The sequence below is a fragment of the Colius striatus genome, chromosome 12 (genome assembly GCF_028858725.1).
Source record: "Colius striatus isolate bColStr4 chromosome 12, bColStr4.1.hap1, whole genome shotgun sequence".
NCBI lineage: Eukaryota > Metazoa > Chordata > Aves > Coliiformes > Coliidae > Colius > Colius striatus.
The window spans coordinates 25640061-25665194 of record NC_084770.1 but is presented as its reverse complement, the minus strand read 5'-3'; the positions used below and the strand labels follow the sequence as shown (position 1 = coordinate 25665194).

The 25134-nt window shown below is 54.6% G+C and overlaps 1 protein-coding gene across 2 annotated transcripts in view; it reads left to right on the top strand.

The window, feature by feature from the left end:
* Positions 1-6320: 6320 nt before the first annotated feature.
* Positions 6321-25134, top strand: part of EPHB1 (EPH receptor B1) — an 86317-nt gene continuing 67503 nt past the window's right edge. For both annotated transcript variants that reach the window (XM_062006082.1, XM_062006083.1), the window contains exon 1: positions 6321-6516. In XM_062006082.1, the coding sequence (XP_061862066.1) occupies positions 6459-6516 (58 nt within the window). In that variant the 5' untranslated portion in view covers positions 6321-6458. The remainder of the gene's footprint in view (positions 6517-25134) is intronic.

Sequence of the window (25134 nt, the reverse complement as noted above, 5' to 3'; positions counted from 1 at the left end):
ATGACGTTTGACTGCCTGCTTTGGATTCTGTGAAGGAATTTCATCCCCTCCTGGTTGCCACGTCTCTGGCATCCCTCCCAGATCCCAACTCTCTGGAGGATGGAGGCAGAATTATCTCCGAGCTTCACAGCTGCCAGATGTTAACTGATGAAACAGCAGCCTTGCTGCTTCCCTGTTTGCTCTGGGTAAACCTCTGCCTGCCTGTTTGAAATGCAAAACTTCCTCAAATCCCCTCTTGCAGCCAGAGTTCTTGATGCCTCTTGCCAATCAAGCCTGAAGGAGACTCGTTTCTTTCCCTTCCCAGCTGCCTGCAGTAGGAATAGCCCTGGAATGTGGCTGAGCATCCTGAGTGAGAAAACAACCTGAATCAGCTTCAGAAGTGTCTTGTGCTGTGCTGCTCCTCTGCAACAGGGAGATTCAAGCCTTGGCGGGCTGGAGAGGTGGGTCCCTGCAAACCTCATGAAGTCCAACAGGTCCTGGAAGTGGGTCGAGCTAATCCCAAGCTGGAACACAAACAGTTCCCCTGTCCCAGGAGGAGAAACTCCTTTGGTGCTGAGCTGAGGGAGCCCTGGCCCAGGCTGCCCAGGGAGGGTGTGGAGGCTCCTTCTCGGGAGGTTCCCAAACCCACCTGGACACGTTCCTGTGCCCCCTGAGCCAGGGGAAGCTGCTTGATCAGGGGCTGGGGTTGGATGAGCTCTGCAGGGCCCCTCCAGCCCCCACCATTTGTATGAAATGCAGCAGGCAGGCTACAGTGGCTGCCTGCCATTCACTTGCTCATGTATGTGTCTAACCAGTGAGTTTGTAGGTTTAAACATTCCCAGAGCAGTTCCCTTTACCTGGGGGAAAACCCCCTTGTGTAGTTTTGGGCCGGTGAAGGCAGCAGGAGCAGGTGCTGTGTGTCTGTGTGCTGGTGTGTTGTGCTCTGTGCAAGGGTGCAGGACACATGCTCTTGCCCTTGAGTGCAATCATCCATGTAATTACCCTGTGAGTGATAGGGAAAGGGGTGTGGGGGGGGAATCATATTACCCTTATGATAGTGTTCCTGGGGCCATTGATCAAGGTGACAATTGGAAATTCATCACCATGTAGTAGGGAAAAACGAGGACTTTCCTGTGCACGAGAAGGGAACCTGATGCAAAGCAGCTTCTGCAGCCAGCTGTTTGCATCCTAATGAGTGACTTGAGGAGAAAAAAAGATCTGCATGGCACCCAGCAGCAGATATAGAGTGGGCTGGACCATCCTCCCTGCTTATCTGCACCTTAAAAACTTCACAGCTCTTGTTTGCTTCCAGCAGTAGGAACACAGCTCAGACAGCAACGAGCCAAATGCTGTGATAAAGTGAAACTCTGGTGGCAGGTACCCCCTCCTTGCTCTCTCCCTGTTTTTTTTTGCAGCTTCTAAAGATGGATGGCATTTTGCTTGGAGATAATGAAATTTCCTTGGAGGAGAGACATCTTTCTGCAGCTTTTGCATTTGGAACATGAGAAGAGTTTTGATTTTAAATCTCCATTGAAAATGTTTGTCTGTCTCTGTTCTGCTTTCTTCACTGTGAAGGCTCTGACTTCAGAGAGCCAGCAGAGACCCTGAGTGGAATGTTTCTGTCACTTGCTATAGCTTGCCTTGGCATCAAATTTAATCTTCAGGGGTTGTGGGGTTGGGGTGGTTTTTTTTGGTGCTAAAGAAATGAAAGTTGAAGGCAGGTTAGAAAGAGATAAAAAGAAGTCATCCATCCTCAGACAAAGGAGGTTTTGTTTTTTTCTCTTCTCTTAATCCTCTGCTTTCAAAGGGAACAAAGAGATCCATCCACCTGGAGAGGCTGGAAACAGGGGAGAGGCAGGGAGCGAGCATCACGCCTGATCCCTGCCTGTGCCGTCCGGGACCAGCACGGCCACTGGGACTTGCCACTGGCCTGAAAAACCTAATGAAAAGGAAAACCCAGGAAGCAGAACTTGTAGCCCCTATGACATCAAAGTGATAATTCCTTTCCCTGCTCCTAAGAGAACTCGGTGGTCTCTGCCTCATCCGTCGGAGCAGGGAAAGCCGCGGTGCCTTACGCCACAGCCTCTCTTCCTACCCCCCATCTCCTGCTCGGTCGTGTGGAGTGATTAATACTTCCTCAGGTGCTGAGAGGCACAAGGCACTTGGCACTTGACTGTCTCCCATTTCTGTGCTTAATAAACAGAGTATTCCACAGGAAGAGCTTGTGATTTGTCTCTGGCAGCCGTGCGGGGAGTTACTCTGAGTCCCGGCTCTGGCCGTGCCTCGCTTGCTCAGGGAATTAATAGACTCTTCCATACCTTGTTCTCACTCCAGTTGCCAAATTAACCTTCATCTCACCTACTTTTTCTTCGTGTCTCACTTCAATTTAGTCCTCAAATTGTTCACGTGACGAAGGAGTTGTCCTTGCTGCAGCTTCTGATAAGACACCCGAGTTCTGTGCGAGCGCCTGAGGAAGACGACAGCAACTTCTCTCTCTCCCTTCAGTTTCTCTACGAGATTGTTTTCAATCCAAAAGTCTTCCTGAGGTTATTTCTCCTGGGAGTACGGGAAGCAGTTTGTCCTGCGCTGTGCCAAGTGCCCTGAGTTGTGCCCTGAGTACACTGAGCATTCACTGGTGCTAGTGGGTGTTGTTGTTGGACCCGCAGGAGGGGGGTTGACTGCAGGGACAGTGCCGCTCACCAGCATCACCCACGCTCAGCTGGCTCACCCAGCTCCTGTGTTGTGGCACACTAGGCAAGTCTGAAATGCTGGAGAGGTGAAGGGATCTGCTTTTGTTATCAGGGAGAGGGTTTATCAGCTTCTGGGAGGATGCTGTGGGCGCATGTTCTTTCTCTGCAATTAATGCACAGGCAAGCTGCTGGAAGCAGCCTGCGCTGCCTTGGCAGGAGTAGGGATGCAGGAGCACTGCTGCTGTGTGGAAATCTTCCTGGCCTCAGCTCAGAAAACAACCCAGGAGTGTCATGGCTGCTTTAGTGCCTGCGCTTGTTCTGGCATGGGGGACCTCCTGTGCCCTCTCCAGCTCCTCTGTGGGGCTGACACTTGTGGAACCTTTATGGCTGCACTGAGCTGCTCCTGCACTAGCAAGAGGCTTGCCAAGGACCTCCTGCCACCAAAGGCACCTTCCCAGCGAGCCTCCCTTTGCTCTGGGGCAGGACAGGAGCTTTGGGCACCCTCTGAGTGCTGCACCCAATATTGCAGGCGAATGTTGTCAGGCTCCCAGGGCTCAGGCTCACCACTTTACAGGTCCGAGGATTTGGGGTGACCTCTCCAGAGCCTCCCCTTGCTCTGTGAGTGCTTCCACTCCATGCACAGGGGCAGCTAGGCTGGGATTCATCTCTGTGCTTCAGCAGGTGCAGTGTGGTGGGGGAGGACAAGGACAGGCACAGGCTGTGATGCCTTTAGTCCCCAAAGAGGTATGGAGGGATGGTCGAGCAGGGAAACTGTGCTGCAGTGTATGATACATCTTGATGTTTCCTTTCACTGGGATCCCAGATCTTCATCCTCCAGAAAGGGTTTGGCATGGCCTGAAGCATCATCAGAGAACAAAGGTGAAGCTGTTAATTAAGACAGAGCCAATTCTGGCAGCCAACTGCCACCATCCCGACGTGCTGCCGGCTGCAGGCTGTGGCAACAGCCGGACCAGCCGTGCTCACGGGGCTGCCCAAAGCTTGGGAATGCTCTTTGCAGGGCTTTGCCCTGTGTCCTTCCTGCATGGGTGCCCTGCAGATTCCTCGTGGCCCAGAGGGGTGGTTTGGCCTTCTGCAGGGTGCTCAGGACCTTTTGCTCTGCCAGAGGCTGATGGCAGCTCTGGGACACAGGGTCCTGGGGAGAAGGAAGCGAGATGGAACGCTACTGGTGGCCTTCTGGTTCTGAAGTGAGGGCCAGGTGATGGCTGTGGCACTGGAGGAGAGGCCTTGCACACGTGGCTGGCTCAGGGAGGGGAACAGAGTGAAATGTGCCCCAAAAGCAGCCGGCTCCAATGCCCTTGGTGTGTTCCCCGTGCTGGTGGGCACGTCTGTGACTGCCCCGGGGCAGCTGGTGGCCACATCCCCATCAGGTGGGAGGGAAAGAGGGGCCCTGTGGCATGATGCTGCAGCCCTCCTGCACCCGCCCTCCCGATGGCAGGGCAGCAAAGAGGCTTTTTCCAAGCCGCTTCCTCACAAAGAGAAGCGTTGGTGTTCAGAGGCTCGGAGCAAGGCCGACAACAGGCAGCTTTCTGAACGCACACAGCTGGCTTTTACCCAGCACAGCCAACCCTTTGACCAGCTGAAATCAGAATACTGATGTGTGATTCCACTCCTCCCTCCCCCCTCCACACTAAAATCATCAGGCTTTTTGCCAAGTGTGAGCTTCTGAAAGCAAGTTTGTGAGTTGATAACAATTCTTTGGGAAGAACCCAGTTCTCTGGGTAACTCACAGGCTCAGCTCTTCCTCTCTTGTACTTTCAAACGATTAACGTTTCCTTCGCTTTGCACATCATGAATATTCTATCCTTGAGCTGTTGGGGAGTTGTGCTGGATCAGATAAATAACATGATGCTGCTTTTGTGGCAGGCTGGATAAAGATGCAAATAATACTGACATTTACTTCACAGTTTTCTTTCTGTGATCCTCTGAGTGAGTAAACTGGATTGCTGAGATATTCATGGGGAGGAAATGAAGAAGGGTTGTCAAGATGAAAGTGAATTTCCTTAAAACTTAGCCAGAAGGTTCTTGGCAATTGGGTTTTTTTTCCTCCCTGTTATTTGCTCAGCTGAATAGAAGCTGCCTTAAATATATTTTGCACAACCGCAAAAGAAAACTCTTGTTCCCGTGGCACCGCTGAGTATGTTTTGCTCATGGAGGAGCTGATGACTTCCCTGCTCCTGGTACATCTGTGGCACTACAGACACAGGCCCTGGCTGCTGGCAGGAGGCTGTGACCTGACCCAGCCCTCGTTTTGCTCCTCTGCCACGTGTGCTGGGGTGCACGAACCCCGGGATTGGGGTCAGCTTTGCACTGGCTATGTGGCTGTACTGGCTGGGGAGGTGATCAAAGAGAGGGAGGCTGGGTCCTAGGGAGGGCAACCAGAGCCTGCAATGAGGGTGTCAGGGTGAGTCTCCTTCTGGACGGCTTCAGAAGGGTATAAATAGCTCCGTGCTGCCAAAGGCTCTCGGGCGTGAGGGCATTGGCCTTGGCAGCGGGAGCCCTGGCTCTGGCAGTCACAGGGGTGATGGCAGAGGGCTGGGGACCATGAGAGTTCAACACAGGGCCACCAAGATGATGAATGGAGATGATGAGAGGCTGAGGGAGCTGGGGCTCTGAAGCTTGGTGGAGACTCAGGGGTGACCTTGTTACAAATGCATCAAGGGTGGGTGTGAGGAGGCTGGAGCCAGGCTGTGCTCAGTGATGGCCAATGATGACAGGACAATGGGCACAAGCTGGAACAGAAGAGGTTCCAGAGCAACACAAGGACAACCTTGTTCCCTGTTCAGTGAGGGAGCACTGACAGGGGCTGCCCAGACGGGCTGTGGAGTCTCCTTCTCTGGAGACATTCAAACCCAGATGGGTGAGCTCTTGTGTGCCCTGCTCTAGGTGGTGCTGCTCTGGCACTGGGTGAGCTTCGAGGTCCCTTCCAGCCCTTGAGATCTGTGATTCTGGCGGCTGCAGCTCCCAGCTCGCGGGTGCCCGTCTCGCCTCAGGCCCTGTGAGCCCGGAGGGTGCTGGGCGAAGGCAGGAGCCTGAGGAGAACTCCGCCCTGAGCCGCTTGGCCCGGGGTGTGAGCGGCCGGGCCGGGGCCGCCTGTTTTTGAGGGCGAGAGAGGGGAATCGGCCCGCGGCGGGCTGAACCATCCCGGTGCTGTGCCGTGCCGTGCCGTGCCCGTGCAGTGCCGTGCCCGTGCCGTGCCGGGCCGTGCCCGTGCCGTGCCCGTGCCGTGCCGTGCCGTGACGGTGCCGTGCCGTGCCGTGCCGTGCCGTGCCGTGCCGTGCCCGTGCCGTGCCGGTGCCGTGCCGGTGCCGTGCCGTGCCGTGACGGTGCCGTGCCGTGCCGTGCCGTGCCCGTGCCGTGCCGTGCCGTGCCGTGCCGTGCCGCGCGGGCTGGGGGCCGCCCCGTCGCGGGGTCCCGCCGCGGGGGAGCAGCTGCCGGGCGGTCGCAGCGGGCCGCCAGGGGGCGCCGTCCCCCTTCGCACGGCAGCGCGCGGCGGGCGGGGGCGGGGCGCGCGCGCGGATTGGCGGGCCGGCGGCGGGGGCGGGGCCGGCGGCGGCGGGGGCCGGCGGCGGCGTGGCCGCGCGCGCCACTCGCGGCGGCGATGTGACCCGGGCGGCGCGCGGAGGCGGCGGCGCGGTTCCCGGCCCCGCGGCCCCGGCCCGGCTCGTCCCGGCTCGCCGACGCACCCCCGCATCCCCATGCCCGCTCACGGCCGCCCGCCGGCAGCGGCTCACGCCTGCGGAGCGGCGACGCGCGGGGCCCCGGGAGGCGATGGCTGCGGATCTGGTGGTGCTGCTCTGCCTGGCCGCCGCCGCGGCCGCCGTGGAAGGTGAGGCGAGAGCGGGGCGCCGAGGGGAAGGGTGTGATGCCGAGCCGCGGGCCCCCTGCGCCGCCCGGCTCTGCGGCCGCCGGTGTCGCGCGGTCGCCGCGCAGCGTGTGCCGCGGAGCCGCGGGACCGGCCGGGGCCCGGCCGCTGCGGTGCGGGGAGCACGGGGCTCCCCTCGGCCCCGACGGGCTCCGGGACCCCGCGGCCCCGGGGAGCCAGCCCGCGGATGGGGCTGGCGGCCGCGGGCTCACCCGTGGGCCGTGGGTGGCCTCGGGAAGGGGCAGGGGGTTTCCAGCGCTCCCGGCAACCTGCCCGGCTCTGGGTGGGACAGGCGGCTCTTCTGGGTCCTCTCCCCGGCAGGACCCTCCCGTGGCCGTGGCTGTGCAGAGAGCAGCCTCTGGTCATCCTCCTCCTCGTGCCTCTCGGCACCCACGGGGAGCTCAGAGGAGCTTTGTGGCAGAGGTGAAGGGCAGCAACAGGAGCGGCGGGCAGCGAATCCTTGCCCTTGGGTCGGACTGGGCCGGGAGATGCTGTGCCCGGGGCAGATGCCTGGCCATCCCCTCAGCAACGTCCGTGCCCTGTGAGTCTTTTCCACCTCAGCTGCCCAGTCCTGGCACTCGCTGCGCCCCGGGACAGCGCCCGCAGCCGAGACCCAGCCTGTGGGCGGTGGGCCTGGCAGGACCCCCAGGCCCCCTAGGCGCAGGTTGGTGGGGCATCACTGCTCTGTGGCTTTCCCAAGGATTGCTTCCCGGGAGAACGTGACTGAAAAGGCCTGTGGCAGAGCGTGCCTTGTGCTTAAGCAGGGACGTGGTTGGCAGCGAGGTATGTGTGGTGACAGAGAGTGATGCGCGGGGTCTCGTGGGCGAACCGAGCTGCCGGCTGCCGTGGGACTGTGCCTCCTTGCTGGCGTTTAGCTGCTGGGAGCACGGCTGCGACTGAACTGGAAGCTGCTGGAGATGGCTGGAGACGGGCAGCTGAGCTCTGGGCAGCGTGGAGCCGGCTGGGGAGCCAGAACGCTGCTGTGATGGTCTCCAGTGGGGCGGGAGCAGTGTTGGCTGCAGTTGCCCTCCGCTCTGGAGCATGCCTGTGGGCTCGGGGTGGGCAGGCCCAAGGTGTTTGCTTTTCTTATTTCCAGGGCTTTATTGCGTCTCTGTAGAAATAGCTGGAGGTGGGAACGCCGCTGCCTTTGCCTGGTGCAGACGGGCGCGGGTTTGCTCGCTTGCAAAACCTCCCGTGGCAGCGCAGGACCTGTTAGCAGCACTGGGCTAGTCGGCGTTTGCAGCATCAGCTGCTCGGGCAGGGCCGGCATCGTGGCTGCCTGCGGGAGCCCGCCTGGGTCCGTGGCTCAGAGCACTCCTGGGTGTCCTGTCTGTGTGTCCCCAGCTCGCCCTGAGCCACCTCTGGGAGCATGTGCCGGGCTGGCAGAGCCAGCGTCGCTGTGCTGGGGAATGAACCTGTTGAAGAGCGCTGTTATATCTACTCTGCTGAGGAGATGACTTGGCTAGTGAAGTAGTATCCTGGGAGAGAGCTTGGATTGAAGGGGAGATTCTGGATGGGGAGTTTGTGAAGCAGAGCAGTTGGATCTGGTCTGGAGTTGAGGTGAGGGTCTCCTGGTGTGGGTGTATAAAGAGAACACCTTTTTGTGGAGTTGGTTTAAATCTCACGGGTTCCTCTTGGTGCAGAGGTTGAATTTGCTAGATTGAAACGTGGGTTTCTGTAAACCAAGCTGAAGCATTTCCTAGAGCCTGACCTAGCCTGGGCTCTGCTTTTAGCCCTGGAACAGCTGCGAGACCGGTTTTGCTGGCAGCAAGGCAAAGCCCCGGCTGGAGCCCGGCTCTGCAGAAGCGGCTGAGAGGGGGATGGCTCCCTGCCTCCAGACTAAAACTGCTTTTCTGGGATGGTGGCGGGGGAGAGGAGTGTCTGGGGGTCTGGACCCAGCTGGAGGGGGAGGAGGAAGCATCCGGGGCCAGGGCTGCCTGCAAACCTTTCATCCTCCACGAAACCTTGGGAGCTCGTTGCACGCGAAGCTGGGAGACGGCAGGGTTCGAGCTGCCTGACAGTGACTTGGTTTTTACCGAATCCCGTGGCTGACTGGCTGTTTTCTGCTGGACACTTGGATGTTTGTAGTAATTTTAACATTTTTTTCGGTGGCTTGTGAAGAGGAAGAGGGATGTGAGAAGATGACAGGAACAAACACTGTGTCTCTCCCACACCCTGCAGTCGCTCGGGAGCTGCTCCGGAGCTCTGCCTTGTGCTAGCTGAACCAGATACCATCAGATTTAGCATGTAAAGAGGGTTGGAATGGGCTGACTGTGTATGTTTTAACTCGGGAGCTGTTTGAGGTAGGTCAGGTGGGGCTGATGTCCATTTTGGTCCACCTCTTTCACCTGTGCTGCTTATGCTGCCTGTAACCTACCATCCACCACCCCTCTGCCTCCTGCCTGTTCTTTTACAAACCAGGTTTTGCTCTACATATCCTGTATTACTGCTTGCAGCCTCTCGATAAGCAGAGCTCGGGGAGGGAGGTGGAAAAGCTCTGCTTGGGGCTGGGAAGATCCAGCTTCGTTTGGCTTCCCTACTCCCATCCCCTCGCTCGCCTGCCTGCCCTTGGGAGCCGCAGCCCAGGCGAGGGCTGAGGATGGGGGTTTGGTTCCCGAGCCGTGGCCCTGGCGCCGGCTCCTTGCGTGCTGCCCGCCCTGGGTGCCCTCTCCCCTCCTGTTTTGGCTCAGGACCTGCACATCTGTTGCAGGCATCCTTTGGGCTTCCTCTGCTTCCTCCAGGCGCCGAAGCGGTGCCTGTGCCGAGCGAGCTGCGAGCTGTTGGCCGCCCTGCTCCCCTTCCCATGGCCTCCGGCACCGGCTGGGCTCGCACCTTTGGCCCAGCTGCTTCACCTGCAGCAGAGCTGTTTGCTAGGAGAAGCTAGAAATAAGTCTTGCAAGAGAGAATGTGCAAGTGCTAGAGTGGTGCGCTGGGATTTGGAAGTGCCAGTATCCAGCCATCCCTTTACTTTGACTTATTTGCACCAACTATCTGGGGAAAAGAAAGAACCCTCAGGGGGAAGAACCTTATTCTTGGCAGTGAGTGAGCCCAGATCATGTCAGCCTGAAGGGAAAGTGTTTTGTCAAGTCATAGAAAAGGGGCCTGAGACTGCAGATGCCCGTGTTGCTTTTGGCTTTTGACTAATTACTGGTATCACTGACTCACGCCTTGCCTCAGTATTCATCCTCCCTTGCGTTTCCCTCGTGCTTCAACCTCAGAGACAGAGGTGAGGGAAAGGTAATGTCCTGCTGTCTCTGAAGGTCCATCTGACCTGAAGCTGCAGGTGACTCATGCTGGAAAACCCGAGAAAGGGGGATCTTTGTCCCTGTGGTGCATAAACGCGGCGTAATTCATGGCAGCGATGGCTGTGGTGCAGCTGTCCCCGCATCAGCCAAGCTCAAACCCATCTCGTGGGCGACTCCGCCTGCATCTCAGTTTCACGTTGGTCTCCTTCCTTAAGGTGAAGGTCTTGATTTATTTTTCATTTTAATTAAAGCTTTGAATTCCACTTCCCCTGAACGTGGCACAGCTGTAAAAGTTGAATAACTCACAGTGCTCTGGTGGCTGGGCTCGGGAAGCCCATTAGAGATGAAAACGAGCGGCGGCGATGATGGAGAGATCAGAAAAGCAGCGCTGGAAATGGAAAAGCCTGCCTGTTGGGCTGTCATTATTAGTATTTATTTGACACTGAAGATGGTCTTGGAGCAGTTAATGCAAATAAGGGCCCTGAAGGAGCTCTGGGAAAGGCAGGCGTGGAGGAGGTGGGGTCTGGAATAACTACAGTTATATCTCTGCTCTTTCTGCCTGCCGTCCCTGTACAGAAATTGAGTTGCTGCCTTGTGCTCTTGTGTCTTTTTCAGTGAACTTGCCAGGGGGGTTTGCAAGGTGGCTTCTCACCCGTCCTGGATGCTGCTGCTGCCACGCACCAGGACAGAGCAAAAACCCCTTCTGCTGGCTTTACAAATGTCAATGTGTTGGTGCTGAAGTAGCCCGAGTGTGTTTCTCTGGCTCTGGATCCAGGCCGTGGTGTTAATAATAGATGCTTCTAGCAGAAATGGATTCTACAGGCTAAAGGTGCTCAGATTTGGTGAAAAAGGGGAAATTAGTACCTCGGGTATATGGGTAACTTGATGCTAATCAGGGCAGCAAAGTCTTGGAGGTGCTGGTCTCTGGTGCAGTAGGAGTTCCGTGGCATGAGGCTGGTGGAGGAGATGCTCAGAGCAAGGCTGAGGCTTACAGAGTGCTGCTCTTGGATTGCCCGTGGTGCACCACTCACTCTCCTGAGATCCAGACAGCTTGAGGAGGCTTTTTTTAACTCTTCCAGCTGTGGCTGGGAGCTCATTGTACCCTGGCATGGAAATGGCTTTGTGCAGGAGCCCCAGAGTTGCGTGATATTGCCCAAAGGTGGCTGCGGCACTCCGTTCCCTCTGAAGAGCCCCCGCTGGTATAAGCAATTGTTTAACAGCATAGCAAGGCTGAGTAAATAGTTGGGTTTGGAGGAATGAATGTTTTCCCCATATATTCATTAGAATTTGAAAGCACATCTTGGTTTGACCTTGTTCTCTTTCTGCAAACAGCTGAGCTACGGAGCGTCACATGCATGAACACTCACATGAGGCCAACGTTGAGCTCGGGAGTGTGCTGGGTGGCAGCTGGGAAAGGCAGAGCCTGGGCTGCAGCATCAGAGAGCCTGAGCTTGCATTGCTCATGGAGGTCACTGGTGCCAGTGGGATGGAAGGGGTGCAGTTAACCCATGCTGTGGGAATCCAGGCCCTGCTGGTGGTTGGGAGCGCCTTGCAAAGCAGTGCTGGGTGGTGGGGATGGCAAATGAAGCTGAATCCAGGAGACATTCCTCATAAGGAAGATGCTCCAGTCCCCTCGGCATTGTGGGAGCCTTGCACTGGCCTCTCTCCTGTCCTCCCTGAGCTGGGGAGCCCAGAACTGGACACAGGAATCCAGATGAGGCCTTGGCAGAGCAGAGGGGGAGCAGAACCTCCCTGACTTGCTGCCCACACTCTTGATGCCCCCCAGGATGCCACTGGCTCTTGCTCACAAGGGCACGTTGCTGCTCGTGTTGAGTTTGTTACCAACCAGCTCTGCCAGGTCTCTCTCCCAGAGCTGCTCTCCAGCAGGTCACCCCCAGTCTGTGCTGGCGCATGGGGTTGTTCCTCCCCAGCTGCAGGACTCTGCCCTTGCCCTTGTTGAACCTCAGCAGGTTCCTCTCTGCCCAACTCTCAAGCCAGTCAAGATCCCGCTGACTGGCAGCACAGCCTCTGGGGAATCAGCCAGTGCTCCCAGTTTAGTGCCATCAGGGAGCTTGCTGGGGGTCACTCTGTCCCCTTCTCCAGTGCTTGATGAGGATGCATCAGCTGTAGGGCTTTCCAGATAAGTGCCAGGGGTGGATGAGCTCCCTCCTGCACTGGACGTGTGGTCACTCCCAGCCACGGCTGGTTTTTGTGTAGGGTGTTTATTTTTGTTTTGATGCTCATGGATGTCCCACAAAGTGACCTCTTGAGAAATGGTGAGGAAAAGGAGCTGTGTGTTTGTAGGAGCTGAAGGGTCTGCCCTTTACTTATTTATTTCTCATAACTTTTGAATTATTCAAGTGCATTCAGCAGAGATTAACTTTCCCTGCTCAATATTTATTATTGTTTCATTTCCCTGGAAGTCGGAGCTACAAGAGCTTTGATGAATGGACTAAAAGGTGCTGTCGTTTCTCTGTAGCTAATCTAAATATCCCCCTCTCCTCTGCTGAAAAGCTAAGTTGTGATTTCCTATGGTAATGCTGCTTAGTGAATTACAGCCACACACCGGGGGCTGCTTTTCCTCCTGCTTCTCTGCCGGGGGTGTAACGCTACCGTCGGAAAATGCTGTGAAACCTGGACACTGGCCATCAGTCCTCTACGGTTTTTGGTGTAATAACACAAATCCAGAGAGAGTGTGGACTGCATCACCCCTTCCTCTCACATCCAGGCTGGAAAGCGGCCGTGTCCCCCGGGTTTAATTTGCTGCAGGAGGGGTGGGAGCAGCAGCCGGAGCTGTGAGGTGGGTTTGTATCCGCGACGATGTGCAGAATCCCTGCTTCTGGAAGCCTCTCCCACCACCCCAATTATAAACAAGTGTTATCAGTCTTCTGAATAATTGAAGAGGCTTTCTGTTGAATATTTAATTACGATAATATTTGGTTAGCGGGGGTTGTTGGGCTCCTTTTGTGCAATTGAGAATTGCTGCAAGAAAACAACCTGTTAAGAGAAAATGTTGTTGTCTCTGGCCATTGATTTTTTTTCTTTTCTCTCTTTTTTTCCTTTTTCTTTCAAGCTAATCAGTTCCTCAGTTGAAATTGGTTAATTAGCTGAGCTCCATTAAGACTCTTTGGCATTTCAACTTGATGTTTCTAAATAATTATAGTTTTGCCTGCTAAGCCCACAACCCAGGGTGACCTAATTACTATTAAAGCATACGTGCTTTGGTCTGGCTTTAATAAGTTCCTGCCGGGAGCCCTGTGGTGGGAAATCAGAGAGGCAACAGTTCAAAGGGGAAGGGGCTCTGTGCTGAGCCCTGGCAGAGGAAGACAAATTTCCTTCAGCTTTGCTTTGTCCAACCTAAACTTGGTTTGAGTGGGATGCTCCCGAGAGATGAGCTGTTCCCTGGATCCCCACGTGCTGACTGCTTTTGGGGCAGGTGGAATTCAGTGGCAGGAGGTTGCCTGGAAGAAGAGAAGGTTAGGAGTAGCTTTAGTTAATGAGTGTTAATTTGCTTGTTTTCTCTCCAAAGTTATCCCCCTTAAGAAGCAGGTGGAGTCTTTGCAGATGAGGGGGTGAAAAAAAAGTACAACATGAAGTTGATTTTGGGTTTGGGTCTTTTTTTAACAGCATAAAGTTTATGTGTTTAGTTATTTTATATCTGGAAATAGCCATGGCAAGGAATTGGGGATTAATAAAACTCAGGTATGTGCTTGTTAGTGCAGTGAGAAAAATGTGTAATAGCTGGGAAGGCATCCAGTCAGTGGTACTGGTGTTGGGAGCTTTCATTTGTTATGCAGCGAGTAAAAGCAGTGGCTGGGAGTGGGTGAGAGGCTGTGGAAATCCTTACTGTTGGGCTCTTTCCTCCTACCCCACGTGAGGGCTTTGTCACAGCTTTATAGGATTGTTTCATGGGATTTTTCTCCCAAAAATGCCTTCTTGCATCCTGCCTGCCTCACTGTTGTGCTGGTGCCCCGTGTGCCACATCCCAGCAGACACTGGGCACTGAGTTTGGGATTATTCAGCCCCAACCCGAATCATCCTTGGATGGCTTTGAACACAGCTGGCTTTTGGTGTCTCTGCCTGGTTATATAGTCATTTCTTTGAAGAGCAGGGCAGCTCAACCCACTGCCCCAGTGTTTGGCAGCGCTGGCTCCATCTCCAGGGAGCCTCTTTAGTCCTGCAAAGCCCAACAGCTCTCACATGTCCACGTCTCTGCCTCCCGTTTGCAGGGTGGAACACGGGGACACTTTGAGCCAGTCCTGGGGCAGAGCAGGTCACCTTCCAGGCTTGACTCTGCATAGAGGGCTGCTTCTCCTTGAGCCCCAAAACCTGGGCAAACAGGGCTGTGGCATCTGCTTTTGAGGACAAGAGCAATGCCCCGGTGCCTGTTGCCTGCTCTGGGTGCTGCAGCTCTCCTGGCGAGCAGCACTCCAAATGCCCCGCTGCGAGCGGCAGAGCTGGAGGAACCCCGGGCTGGTGGTGGTCCCCTTTTCCCCTGATGCTAAAGCCTGCACTTCAGATGGAGGGATGGAGCAGGGAATGGCAACAGCTGAAGTTTGATGGAGGTTTTTTTTCCCCTCTTTTGCTGCAATCAAAGGCTGGGGCCGGGCCTTTGATTACTGGAGGCCTCCACTTGCTTCAGCTGCTTCCTTAGCCGCGGGGTTGGCGCTGACTCATTATCGTCCTCGCTAGGGTCCTGTTGGTATGAGGATAATTGCTTTTTGCTCAAAAGACATTAAATCACGGAGGAAGAGGCGAAGGGGTGTGAATTACATCTTCCCTGGGGAAAGCCAGGAACCCAGCAGAAGAGTTGAAAAGGAAAAGGCCGTCCTTGGGAGGCAGGGGGAGAGCGGGGCCAGCGGCGGGGGGCTGATCCTGCTGGGCAGCCCCCTGGCTGGGGGAGCTGGGAGGGGGAAGGACGGTGTACTGGGGACAGGCTGGGATGGCCCAGAGTCATGGCTGGCGGCTGGGCACTTTAATTTTAGGGTGTTGTGTTTCTTTCCACCCAACACCTGTAGCTTCCTATCTCCAGTGTGCGGGGGAAGAAGATGAACAGGTAGGGGCAGGGCAGGAGTGGGATGCTGTCAGAGTGCTCTGCAGAGTGTCAGCTCTGCTTTGCCTTTGGAACAAAGGCATTTGAAAAGGAACAAAATTTGGCATTTCAAGATCACCACTGTGTTGCCAGAAGTACTTTCTGCTTTTCATCATCTTTCTGATGAGGAAAGACTGAGACCTGGGGCTGTTCAGCCTGCAGAAGAGAAGGCTGAGGGGGGACCTTATCAACACCTCTGAGTAGCTAAAGGGTGGGTGGCAGGAGGATGGGGGGGACCCTTTTTTTCTGTAGTAGGCAGTGACAGGACTGGGGGTGATGGACATCAGCTGCAGCACAAATAGTTCCCCTGGCACAGGAGGAGCAAGTCCTTTGGTGCTGAGGTGAGGGAGCCCTGGCCCAGGCTGCCCAGGGAGGGTTTGGAGGCTCCTTCTCAGGAGGTTCCCAAACCCACCTGGACACGTTCCTGTGCCCCCTGAGCCAGGGGAACCTGCTTTAGCAGGGGATTGGGCTGGAGCAGCTCTGCAGGGCCTTTTTAATCCTCACCATTTTATGTCTCCATGAATGTTTTTGACTACTTCAGGACCTTTGCCTCCGTAGGTGTTGTTTGCTAGCAGTGTGTAGCAGCGTGGAGATGCCCTCACCATATGGCTGCTCTATCTCTGCCCTTCTGCCATAGCTATTTTTAAAGCAGAGATGCTGGGTCTCTGCATCCTTCATCAAGTGCTGCAGATTACAGGCATGACCTGTGTGTGGGTGAGCCTGAGATGCACAGAGCAGCTTCCCAGCTGTGGGGTTTGGCTGAAACTGCCCAGGAGCTTCACACAAAGTGGGCGAACCCCCTGGAGATGTGTGGCTTTTGCTGTCCATGCTGTGCCCCTGAATTGCTGTTTGGGGTCACATGAACCCTTCAGGGTGTCCACAGTGCCACTGTGAGGTGACATGCAGTGATGTTATTGGTACCAGGTACGAAGCTGTTCAAGTGGTAATTTGTGGTTTAATAAAATAGGGGAGGATCAGCTCTGTGCTGCGTTTCCTGGGGAGGTCCATCACACCTGTAACCTTCTTCTTGCTCAGGGAAATAAGAAGAGCATCAGCTGCGCAGGAATTACAGGCACTGATGCCTTTTTTTCCTTGGCCTCATCCTGGGTAGTGCCCTCCTGCCTGGGGAGCAGTGGGTGGGCACAGAATCTTAAGGGTCGGAAGGCCTCACCCTACACCTCAGTAATCCTTAGATTTCCTCACCTCATGCCAGGCTCAGACTCTACCAGATTGGTTGACTCCCAAATTCAGCCCCTTGAATCCCTATCCCAACAGTTTTTTTTTGGAGGTGCTTTGCTTTTGCTATGTCTTTATTTATTTCCTTAAAGCTCTGCAACGTTCAGGGGGGAAACTGCGACGTCTTTGAAACGTTTGAAGTATTCCTAATAGGTTACCTTGAAAGCTTTCTTCAGTCTTGAATGAATCAAAGTGCAAATGTTTATAATGCAACACCCACACAGGCTGGGAGAGGGATTTTATTGAGGCAGGAGAGTCAGAAAACAATAATAATAAAACATGTTTTATGAAGTTGGCGAGAAACTTATAAACTAGGTGAAGTTTTACAGCATATGAATTTGATACAAGCTGTAAATTTGAATTCCCAGGCTGGTCCTCAGGTCTTGCTCTTTATTACCTGAAATAACATTCTCCACTTTTAATAGCTGGCTGCAGCAGAGTGAATGTGGCCTCATCTTTCCAAATGACCCCCTCCCCTGTGTCTCAGGATCAAACTTTCAAGCCTTCAGCCCTTTCAGCCACACAGGGACTGTTGCTAATTAGCAAATTACTGCTGTTTGCTTCACTGTGGTAAGGAGGACCTTGGAAATCCTTACATCCATCCCCTGGGCTGAGTAGAGTTAGGTGTTTTGTTTCTCCTGACTGTCTGATAAGAGAGTAAGTGAGGTGCATCAACAAAAAGGGACTGCAAGATGCTCCTGGTAAATCAGTGTGTTGCCCTCATAACCCTCTGTGCTTGCCTGAGAGATGCCTGAGCCAGCTCTGTCCCCATCCCAGGGGTGACCTCCCAAAAGTGGCATTTCATAGCCACCCAACTCCTCCCCGTTCCTCTGGCTGCTCTGTGCTGCTCAGCCATCAGCAGCTGACATAAGGGAAGGGTGTAAAAATGGTTTGTCAGCCCCTCGTCCTGGCTAAGACTATTCCTCTTCCACGTGATTAAGTAATCACCAGCCCATTCCCTTTCAAATGGGAAAGCCATTAGGGATGGGTTATTTTTTTGAATAGACTTCCCACCCTTGGATCTGCTGGGATTAGCCTGGGCAGTGTGTAAATATTTAGTTTCTAAGGACTTTCTTCCCCTCCCCACCTTCCTTGAAGAAACAGAGATTGAAATGAGGCAGCAGCTATTCTTGGACACTTTTCCCTGGCATCCAAAACATAATTGAAATGAGAGGTGATGGAACTTTTGCTCATGCAGTGCACCAAAAGCAGTTGGCTTTCAAAACAAGGCTGGGTTCTTTTTTCCTACTTATGTTGGAAGTCTGAGAGGTTTTGGCTCTGGGATGTTTTGAGTGATGGAGAAAGCAGCAGAACCCGGAGTCACAGGGTGGTGGGCTGCGAGCAGGGCTTTGAGCAGCTGGCTTGGGAGGGGGTTGCTTTTGTTAATCCCCATCTCATATCTTCTGCTGAACTCATGTTTTGGAGTGGAGCAAAATTCCCCTTCCCTGAAAAATCTCAGTGTTTCCTTCCCTCAGTGTTGGTGTGGAAAAGGCAGCTTTCTGAGGAAGGCTCTGAAGGAACTGTCCTTGCTGTCCCCTGCTCACCTGGGGGGAAGGAATCCTTCCCTGGGTTTGCCTCGCTGAGGAGCAGGAGCTGCAGGTAGGCTTGTGCCCAAGACACTTTACCTGAAACCAGGAGGTGGGAAGCAGCTGGGGGAACCACTTCCAAGGCTGAAGTGAGCGTGTCTTCTCCTGGGCTGGAGACCTTTCACTTGTACAGAGGCAGGATGGGCTCATCTGAAACTCCTGCCTGTGGCTGCCTGCTAGCTTTGGGGGGATTTTTGAGCTCCTTTCCATGGATGGAGATCTCCCTTTAACATCCAGACAATGTTAGGTTTGTTGCACTGAGGCACTCTGATGTTTGGATTCAAAACCCAGTCGTGTTTTGAAACTTGTTGCAGTGTTTGCTACGTGTTTGTAAAGCTGGGAAGGCAGGCGAGAAGCAGCTCAAGTCAGAAAGCAAAACATGCAGCTAGATGCAAAGATGGTTTTAACTGAGTGATCTGATGGAGCTGCAGATGAGAGGAATGGTTGGAACCCATCATTCATACAGCTCTCCTAGAGGTCTGTGTCCCTCAAGATCCTCCAGAGCTGTTCTTACAGCTGACAAACACCCTCCCTAAGCCAAGGGAGGCCAGAACTTGTGTTTCCCATCCATCTAATGAATAAATCCCAAGCTCTAGCAAAGCATTAGAAAGCCACCAGAAGGAAACTCGTCTTGGGAACAAACCTGCCCAGCCCCAAGGTTTGCAGGTCAGGAGCTGTCGTCGCTGTGCCTCGTGGCTTTGGTCCTTGTCCTGCTGCTGAGAGATGCTTATTAAGGTGCTTGGACTTTTGAGCAGTCAGTGTTTCAAATGCTCAGGTGCCCATGGCTTTTGTTTTTGGCAGGGATTATTGATTGTGGGCATTAACTCAGGGCTGCCTTTCTGCTGCCTCTCTCCTCCTGTCAGAGATTGCTTTTGTGCTCTTCGGCTGTAATTGGCAACTTTTGGACTTTTTGTTTGCTTGCCTGCGTGCTGGAAAGCCTTCAGAAGTTGTTTAAGAGGCGGGGGAAGCCTGTAGATTTAGTGGTTTTTGGAGTTTTGTTATTATTATTATATATTATTATAATTAAACCATATTTTTAGCAGCTGAAATTGGAGCCCGTCTGGGTGTTTATCCAGCAAGATGTTTTGGATGAGGAATAGGCCAAAGAGAGTCACGTGCTTGGGGCCAACGTGAAACAAAAGAATCCATTTATTATCCAGGCAGGAAATTTGTTCTTGGGGATGTTGTAGCTGCAGACATAATGATTTCATTTCCTCTGGTTCCCCCAGATTAATGGCTTGTTCCCTTTTGTTTGTGTGTGCCTGGGTTATTTCTGCAGCGCCGCTTCCCTCCCCGCCGGGTGCCAACATGTGTGTGAGCGCCTGGGGCGTGGAGGGGGACATGAGGAGGGGTGGGTGAGGGGGCTCTGGGCTGGGCTGCAGCAGGCTGGTTGGGTTTTTGGGGTGGGTGGGATAGTGGGAGAGCTCAGTGAAACCTGTGAGACTGCCTGGGGTATCCTTCCTTGCAGTGATGGGTGTCCTGGGGCACGTGTGTCTGATGGGGGCCTCCTCCTGCTGCATCTAAAGGGGGTCTCCCACTCCTCCTGCTGCATCTAAAGGGGGTCTCCCACTCCTCCTGCTGCATCTAAAGGGGGTCTCCCGTTCCTCCTGCTGCATCTAAAGGGGGTCTCCTCCTCCTCCTGCTGCATCTAAAGGGGGTCTCCTCCTCCTCCTGCTGCATCTAGTGGGGTCTCCTCCCCCTCGTCCTCCTGCATCTAACAGGGGTCTCCTCCTCCCCCTCCTCCTGCATCTATCAGGGGTCTCCTCCTCCCCCTCCTCCTGCATCTATCAGGGGTCTCCTCCTCCCCATTCTCCTGCATCTAACAGGGGTCTCCTCCTCCCCTTCCTCCTGCATCTAACAGGGGTCTCCTCCTCCCCTTCCTCCTGCATCTAACAGGGGTCTCCCCCTCTTCCTCCTGCATCTAACAGGGGTCATCTCCCCCTCCTCCTCCTGCATCTAATGAGGGTTTTCTCCTCCTGCTCTGGTTATCAGGGCACTGAAGGGGGTTTTCTCCTGAAGTTGTGTTGGGACAGAGGAGATTGAGAGATGAATGTGAGCGTTGCCCTTAGGGAAGGTGTGAGGGCAGCATGTGCCCCCCCACAAGTGTGTAGGAAGGTGATATGGACGTGGTGGGAAACCCAAACCTGTGCCCCCTCCCAAATATCCTGTTGGAAGTGTCTGCTTTTCCTAGGGAGCTGTGCTGATGTGCAGGGCTGCAGGCAGCAGCTGTGTGGTGATAGGCTCAGCAGCTCCTTCCTTGCCACTGGGTTAGCCTTTCATCCCAAGCAGCTCCCAGCCCCTCCTGGTCCCCTTGGCCATCTGGAAGCTGGTGGCACTTACACTCACTCCTTGATGAAACAACAACAGACCAGTCTTTGTGGACACAGAAAGATTAGCAGCCTCCTTAATTGCTCCCTTTCTCACTCTCTGAGTGTTTGGCTCTCGAACGTGATGTGACAGGCAAAGGATGCTGTTGCCTTAACAGTCCTTGAAGGGATTTGGCACAGAGCTTTGAATTCACTCTGTGCAGTGCAGCTGGGATCTGGAGTAACCTGGTAGAGCTAGGAACACCCGTGTGTGATGAGGAGCTGGTCCTGGCTCTGCCTGTGATCCGTGCTGGAGGTGACCATCTTGCTGCCCCTGTGGCCACCTCATCCTCCTTCCCTCCTTTAGGTGTTTCTACTTTGAGGTTGGAGAGGAGAGTCTCTGTCACCTCTTCTGGAGGAGGTTTCCCTGCAGGGATGCACCTGACTGAAGGAAGGTGCAGCTGAGGTTGCTCCTGCCATCCTTCCATCGTCTGGGTGCTTGGTGTGCAATGATCCTGTCGTGTACACGTGTTGCACCTTCCTGCCTTTGTTCTCCTGAGCTTCTGTGCCACGAGGGGTGTGTGGGACTGAAGGTGTGAGCCTGGCAAGCTGCAGGCTCTCTCCCTGCCCCCCCACATGGCTGCTGTGTGCCCAGGGGACAGCGTTGCTGAGGCTCTGACAGCTCCCTTGTTCAGGGGATGATGAACAGTAATGAGACCAAGAGCACGATGTGCACTTAAAGTGATTTATTTCTGTAAGGGAACCACAATCAGGGAGGATGGGTCAGCATCATCAGGAGAAGAGGTGGATATGGAGATGAGCTTAGGGGGAAGTTTATCATCAACTGGCACCGCTTTAAAAACGAGCAGAGCTGGTGTTGTGTGGAATGGAGCCTTGCTGGGCACGTCAGGGCTGTCCCTGGCCTCTGAGGATCACGAGCACCTCCAGTGGACTCACATCCATCAGATTAGATGGCAGGACCTCAGATAGCAAGCTGCCACCCCAATGGACTTCTCATCCCTTCCCTCCCTGTAACCCCAAGCCCAAGTGTTTTGCTGAGGTGCTGCCCACGTGTTGAGTCAGCTCTACCCCTGCTCTTGAGAAGGTGACTGGCTTGGTGAGAAGAGGGGGAAATAATCCCTGAAGCCACCTTGGCCCTGCTCCCAGTGTGCAGATGGCTGTCCTCATGCTAGAGCCTTTCCCCAGCTTGCACCCATGCTGCAGGCAGAGGTGTACTGGGCAGGCTGGCTGCCAAGCAGCACCTTCTGCCAGCATCCTCTTCCTCCTCCTCCTTTTCCTTGCCTCTCAGGGCTGATGGGAGCTGTGGCTGTTCAGCAGCTCGGCCCTGGCAGCTTGAGGGGAAAAGCTTGGCATAAGAACAGCCCTGAGCAAAACCTTGAGATTTAAGGTCATGTCAGAGCAGCTCTTGGTTTTCTTCTCCCAGAATGTGGATCCCAGAGCTCTTGGTGCAAGGGGACATGGTGGGATGGAGGGACCTGGTTCTGCCTCTGTGTGGGAAGAGCTGGGGGAGATGGGCAGCAGTTTGCCAAAAGCTTGCAAAGAGGGATCCCAAAGCCCCCACCACACCTCCCCTGGAAAGGACGTTGTCCAAAGGGGTGATGTGCAGCCCACTGAGGTGGGAAGGGGCAGTCACTGGTAGCTCCTGGTGAATTTAGGGCAGGGTTTAGCAGAGCCCACTGTCCCAGCACCTTCCCTTGAAGGGCTGTTGAGAAATCTTGGCAAACAGTGTTCTGTTATTTACTCAAGGGACCAGCTGTCATGTGCACACATACCTAAAGATGGCTCAGATGGAGAGGAGAATTGAGAGAGGCTAGTTACAGATCCCAGAGCTTCAACAGGGAGGGGGAGGGAGATAAATGCCAGGCAAAGCTGTCAGAGCCCAGGGATGGGTGTGCAGGACATTATTGGAAAGCAAAACTTGGATTTGGGGCCAGAGTAAAAAAAGAGCCCAGTGGGTCTGCTGATGAGGTGCCTTTGTGAGGGACCTGTTGGCCTTGCCACATCCCCTTTCCCTCGTGTGCAGCCTGTGCTGGGCAGGCAGCGAGGCTCTGTGCGATGCTCTGTGCAGCCTGGCCGAGGCTGCCCCAGCCCTGAGCACTGCAGCCATGCCACAGATTCCTTTCCCTTTGCCTCTCACACTCTTTGCCTCATTCACACTCTTGAGCTGAGTCCATATGGTGCAACAAGCAGGGAGCTGCTGCTCAGCACGGCACAGGGAGGGGAGGGAGTGAGGCGCTGCCGACAGCCGCTCGCCGATGAGATTTTGCAGTTTCTTCTGTTTGAGGTTCAATATTTCCACCTCCTCCCCTCGGTGGCTGTGCTCACCCTCTCCAGCAGCAGCTGGAGCATCCCTGGGTACTTCTGTGCTCCCTCCCCTGCCTTCCCACCTCTCCCCACTAAAAGCCACCAGAACACAAGCAGGGGATCTTCAGGATGTATCTGTGGACCAGCAATGCTGTTGTTCAGTTCTTACTTACACCTCAAAATAATCAGCTGGCCCCTCTGAAGGCTTTAGCATGTGTCAGATGCTGTGTTAGAGTCAAAGGATGGTGGGGGCTGGAGGGCCCTGCAGAGCTGCTCCAGCCCCTGCTCAAGCAGGTTCCCCTGGCTCAGGGGCACAGGAACGTGTCCAGGTGGGTTTGGGAACCTCCTGAGAAGGAGCCTCCACACCCTCCCTGGGCAGCCTGGGCCAGGGCTCCCTCAGCTCAGCACCAAAGGACTTTCTCCTTGTGCTTAACTGGAACTGTTTGTGTTGCAGTTGATGTCCATTACCCCCAGTGCTGTCACTGAACACCGCAGAAGCAAGTGTCCCCTCCCTATCCTCCTGACACTCACCCTTTAGGTACTTCTAAGTGTTGATGAGATCCTCCCTCAGCGTTTTCCATGCTGAACAGCCCCAGGGCCTGCAGCTTTTCCTCCTCACACACGTGTTCCTGCCCCTCAGCATCTTGGTGTCCCTGTACTGGCCTCTCTCCAGCAGTTCCCTGTCCCTCATGAGCTGGGGAGCCCAGAATTGGACACACGACTCAGCAGGGCAGAGCAGAGGGGCAGCAGAACCTCCATCAACCTGCTGCCCACACTTCTCTTAATGCCCCCAGGCTTCCACTGGCTCTTGCCCACCATGGCACATTGCTGCTCATGTTTAGTTGCTGCCCACCAGCACTGCCAGGTCTCTCTGCAGAGCTGCTCTCCAGCAGGTCACCCCCAGCCTGTGCTGGTGCAGGGGATTGTTCCTCCCCAGCTACAGGACTCTGCCCTTGCCCTTGGTGACCCTCAGGAGGTTCCTTTCAAGTTCCTATGTGACCTGATCTAGGTGAACCTTCTTCTGCAGGGGGGTTGGACTAGATGATCTCTAAAGATCCCTTCCAACCCCACCATTCTATGATTCTACTAGAATGACCCCATCCTGGACCAGTCTGGCTGTGGTTCTGTGCCAGGGCTGTACCCTCATGCTTGCCACACACTCCCTTGCCCATAATGGCATTTTCCTTGGTAAGCCTCTCATTTTTTGGGGGGGAGGGAGTGCATTCTCTTTCTGACTCGACCCAGCAGTCTGCCTTTGACTGCTGGGAGAGCTTTTCAAGGCTCTTTCCCAGGTTCTGCTGTGCTGAGGAGTCCACAGGCAGTGGCTGTGTTGGCAGGAGGTGCCCATGGGCGAAGGGCTGCTGCAGTGCTCCAGCAGCGCTTGCTGGGTGTCTGAGCACTCTGTCACAGTCATGGCTCATGCAGAATCCCCTTGGATGCTTCCCAGTGAGCTCTGGTCCTGATGCCAGGTGCCTCTCTCGCCGTGAGGGCCCTCGGAGCGCGGGGCTGGCGCTTGGGACGTGGGAGCTGCGTGTTTCTGGAGCGAGCGTGAGGCTCTGCTGGAGAACGTGGTCCAAGACAATGACTCATCCTGTGTCTCTAAAGAAGTGATGACATGTAGGGAAACGCAGGATAAATGTTTTGATTTGTAGAGCTCTCTTCCCAGGCGGTGCAATCGCAGAGGAAGGGAGAAGAGATGCAGTGGGGAAGGAGAGCTGTGGGGAAAGGCTGGGACAGGGGCACGGGTCTGGAGCATCAGAATCACACAGCGTTCAGCTCAGCAGCATTGAATGTCCCTCTTCCAGCATTGCCCCTGCACTGGTGGCCTAAAGATCCTGGCTTTGTAGCCAAGCACAGTGCAGCCCTAGGAGAGGTGTGAGCGTGCTGCTGGAGATCCCCCTGCAGTGCCACAAGGGCCTGTGTATCCAGGCGTGAGCACTGCACGTCCTTTTCATTCATCCTGGTGTGTGTAATTGCAGATGCTATTGATGTTTATGGCTGCTCTGTCTTCTCACTCGACTAGCTCTGTATTTAGAGGCTATAATTTCTAAGGGAATCCCAGTCGATTAGGAGCCCACTTCCACTGAACTCCTGAGGCTTCCAAGGCCCTTTGCTGTGAAATCTCAGTCCCTGCTGGTTTTTTATCTCTTTTTTTTTTTCCCCCCTTCTCTTTTTGAGGCTTCTTACTTTCTTATATTGTGATGAAGACCGAGCTCCTGGCAGAATGTTCTTCTCTGGGATGAGCTTGCTTGCTTCTGGTCAGCCTGTCTGGACTATATGACCTGCACTGATGTGTGGCTGCTGACCAAGAAGTGACAGAACAGCAGCAGAAAGTATGAAGTTGCTTTCATCAGCACCTGATGTTTGGTTTAGCCCTGTTATCCCTTAAGGCACTGTACTTCCCTGGGGTGTGTGATGGATTGAGGTCTCTTACCAGCTAAGTGAGTGAGAAGGATGATTGTCCAGGCCAGTGAGTCTCCACTCAGGATGTTCAGTGACATGATGCTCCAGTGCCCAGCCCAGGCCAAAGCCACCTGATAGTGAGACAAGGGCTGGAGTGTCCTCAGGCACCTTGACCTTCATCCTTCACCTGCTTCATTAAATGCAGAAGTGCATTTAATAGGTTTCCACTGTACTCACTTTCTGTCCCAAAGTCAACTCGTTCAGCTTTGCTTTCTGAATGCCGAGTGCTGTGGGTTGTATTTGGGATGCTGGTGCTTTCAGTACCCAGTTCTGGACTCCCCAGCTCATGAGGGACAGGGAACTGCTGGTGAGAGGCCAATGCAGGGGAC